This window comes from Lipotes vexillifer, unplaced genomic scaffold, assembly GCF_000442215.2.
Source record: "Lipotes vexillifer unplaced genomic scaffold, Lipotes_vexillifer_v1.1 scaffold99, whole genome shotgun sequence".
In the NCBI taxonomy this organism is placed as follows: Eukaryota; Metazoa; Chordata; class Mammalia; order Artiodactyla; family Lipotidae; genus Lipotes; species Lipotes vexillifer.
The window spans coordinates 1,090,364-1,093,948 of record NW_006793908.1 but is presented as its reverse complement, the minus strand read 5'-3'; the positions used below and the strand labels follow the sequence as shown (position 1 = coordinate 1,093,948).

General features: G+C 47.2%; 1 protein-coding gene across 2 annotated transcripts in view; it reads right to left on the bottom strand.

The window, feature by feature from the left end:
* The window catches only part of ARHGAP26 (Rho GTPase activating protein 26), a 518,529-nt gene that overhangs the window by 7,860 nt on the left and 507,084 nt on the right, over positions 1 to 3,585 (bottom strand). For both annotated transcript variants that reach the window (XM_007466859.1, XM_007466858.1), the window contains exon 22: positions 816 to 907. In XM_007466859.1, coding sequence (XP_007466921.1) covers positions 816 to 907 — 92 coding nt within the window. The remainder of the gene's footprint in view (positions 1 to 815; positions 908 to 3,585) is intronic.

Below are 3,585 nucleotides of genomic sequence, written 5' to 3'. Positions count from 1 at the left end.
GGAATGCAGCACAGCTTATCTGCCCGGAGCTCACCCAACACCCCACCGTCTCAGAAACAGGCCTCTCCTGCCGTGGACAGTGAATCCCACCGAACCCGAGGCTGGGCATAGACCCTGCGGCTTTAGCCTCCTGCCTGAGCTTCTGACCACTTGCAGGATCCCCGTTCTCACTCCTTTGTCTCCTCCCTCCGTCCAGCCCCCAGATGCTCAAAGCCTGTGCAGGTACCATCCCATTTAATGCCCACGACACCTCGATGACACTGGCTCTGTCACAGTGAGGAGGTGATTCCACTCGTCCTCTTTTTTTTTTTTTTTTCACTCGTCCTCTTTTGATAGTGGCTCCTAAAGCTCTGCCGCTGCTCTGTTATTTTGGGAAAAGACACCCCACCCCACCCCATGCTCCTTTTTAGTCTTACCTGTTCTGTTGAGATTTTCCTTAGGTAGGAAGGAACTTTGACAACTCCAGGGATTTATTTGAGAAACTCACCATTATCGAAGACCGTCCCTGCCGTGAATGAGAGCTCTGAGTCGTGTTCCGCTTTGCAGGCATATAAGGCTTTTGCCTTCCGGAACGGTGTGCTGGGGGAAAGCAGTTTATTTAGCATTTTTTAAAAACCCACCTGTCCTTTTTTTTTTTTTTTTTTCACTCGTCCTCTTTTGATAGTGGCTCCTAAAGCTCTGCCGCTGCTCTGTTATTTTGGGAAAAGACACCCCACCCCACCCCATGCTCCTTTTTAGTCTTACCTGTTCTGTTGAGATTTTCCTTAGGTAGGAAGGAACTTTGACAACTCCAGGGATTTATTTGAGAAACTCACCATTATCGAAGACCGTCCCTGCCGTGAATGAGAGCTCTGAGTCGTGTTCCGCTTTGCAGGCATATAAGGCTTTTGCCTTCCGGAACGGTGTGCTGGGGGAAAGCAGTTTATTTAGCATTTTTTAAAAACCCTCTGAAAGATATTTAATCTCTCTTCCTCCCCCTTCCTTGCAAGCCACCGAGCCTTCTCTCACGGGAAGAGCCTGACAAGGCAGTCAGATGGCAAAACACGAGGTGGAAAAGTTGCAAAGGTCACCAGAGCAGAAACGAGAAATATGCAGAGAACAGCCATAAGCCTGGAAAAAACACACTTCTCGTGGGCTCACCTTGTGCCAAGTTTAAACCTGACTTGTAAGAGCTGAACAGTGGGAGGGCAGGCTGGACCCCATTTCTGGAGCAGGACTAGCTAGGGCGGGTAGTGGAGGCAGGAAAGAACCCCTAACTCTGGAGAACACGCACAGCAGACCCTGCTGAAAGTGGCCAATGCTCAGTGAGTCAAAAGGAGAAATTCTAGCAAAGCCAGGTTTCAGCTCCAGGCCCCGGGCTGACGTTGGCTCTCCCACATGTTACTTATTTCTCATTGGGCTGGTGGAGCAGGTTTCCAGAGCTGCAACTCCCGGAACCCCAGGGTAGGGCAGGGAGCAGACAAGGTGTGGGTGTGAGCGGTTACACACGTGTGCGTATGAGCATACGTGTGCACTCGTGGGGGGAGGAAGACGGGAGAGGGGGCATGATGCAATTTTTTTGTGCCTTTCTCATCTCAGGAGTGCTGACAGCCACTCTCACTGCGAATCAGAATCACTTTAAAAAACGCCGATGCCTGGGTTCTACCCTGACTTGCAGATACCAGTATTTTTATAAAGCTCTCCAAGTGACTCTCATAAGCAACCAGGGCTGAGAACCATCCTTCCAGAGCAGGGGTTGGCAAACTCCTTCTGTAAAGGGCCAGACAGTAAATACTTTAGGCTTCATGGGCCGTATGGTCTCTGTTGCATTTACTCAACTCTGCATTGTAGCACGAAAGCAGCCACAGGCAACATGTAAATGAATGAGTGTTAACTGCGTTCCACCAAAACTTTACTTACAAAACACAGCGGGCAGGCTGGATTTGACCTAATGGCTGCAGATTGCTAACCCACATTCTAGAGTGCAAGTCGCAAGTACTGGTAAATCAATTTTTGCTTTGATATCCAACCAGTCCCAAATGAGCTATGGACTTCTCAAGGGTCACAAGAAAAATGACATTTAGCAGTCAAAAGTTGGCTCTTTATTTGCTGAAAGCAATCTCTCTCTCCCTCAAAGCCAGCATATTTAGGGGCTCTAGGGCGGAGTAACAAAAGAGCAAGTAGGTCCTCTGGGTTAGACAATCATTCAAGGGATATATATTATTTGCTTTCTCTTTATTTGGCTAATGGAGAGCCTCAGCGACCCAGGGATGCTAAACCTTCATGGCGCATTTATTTCTAGTGGCTGAATGAGTTTTAGCTGAGGCATGGTTGGTCTCAGGTAAATCCAAAAAGGATCAGAAGAGGCAGGGCACTTTGGATCCTTATGGAACTGTTGTTCTTGGAGTCGCCAAGTCCAGCTTCCCTCTGGGAAAGAGGAGCCACGGATGTTTGGAAACCTATACCAGGGCCAGAAACCTAAAACTTTTAGTCTTGGTTCCATGAAAATTGAAGGAAAGATGACTTCAAGGGTCTGTTGTACAGATAAATGGTTATCCAGAATTTGTTGCCAGGGTACAGTTTACTGGTGTTCTCGCTGGTCTTCTAGTAGCCAGGAAATGATAACTGGGTGGGAGAAAACTGGGAAAGCGGGAGAACACGAAGTGGGTGCGCTGGTAGTGAAGGGAAAAAGAGCCTTTAGGACATAACAGCTCCAACTAGAAACCAGCTCCTCCTGTGTACTTATCATTAACGTCACAATCAAGTTCAGGACAAGGGGCACATTCTGTGATCTAACTAAACCAAGTCTGTGTGTTGGCCAGCAAGGGCCAAACAGCCAATGCGCCGCTAAAATTTTGTTTTTGTTTTTGTTTTTGGAGGGAGTAGGGAACAGAGAGGAGGAGTCATCTGGCTGTGAAACGTGTTAAAACAGCCAAAACTCCGTACGGACAGGAAAGTGGAGCCTGTGATGACATGGAAGGTGGAAGGAGAATCCAGTAGCCATGAGCCAGGGTCATTGTCCCTTGAGGATGGGGAGAGAGCACAGGGACCAGGGACAGGGAGACAGATAAAAGGTGAGGTGAAAATCATCTGAGGCAAGGCTCCTCCGGCTGGATTTTCACAGAGGTTACTTATTAACCTCCTCAAATAAAGGGAATGGGACAAAACAGGGACAAGCCAGGGAAACCAACTGGGGTATCTGGCAGGAAGTAAGCAGAGGGAATGGCTCAAGTGCCCAAGATTATCATTCAAGAGGAGTAATTTTCCACTAATATCCGGTTTTAGGAATTTAATAATGATAACATTCAATAAAATAATACATTAAAAATGAAAACAAAGGTCAGGAAAGAACTTTTTTTTTCTTGCTTTTCTCTCAAATTGAGAGGTGACAGACAGTCTACAAGAAGGTCTTTTCCTCCGAGACTTCCTCCTGCCCCCTTGGGATGTGCACAGGAATGGGAGGGATGATAGAGGGGTGCTTTTAAAAGGAGCTATTCCTGTTCCCCAGGACTAGGGTTGCCAAATAAGATACAAGGCATCTAGTTAAATTTGAACTTCGGATCAATGAGGAATACTATTTTAGTATGAGTATGTCCCAAATATTTC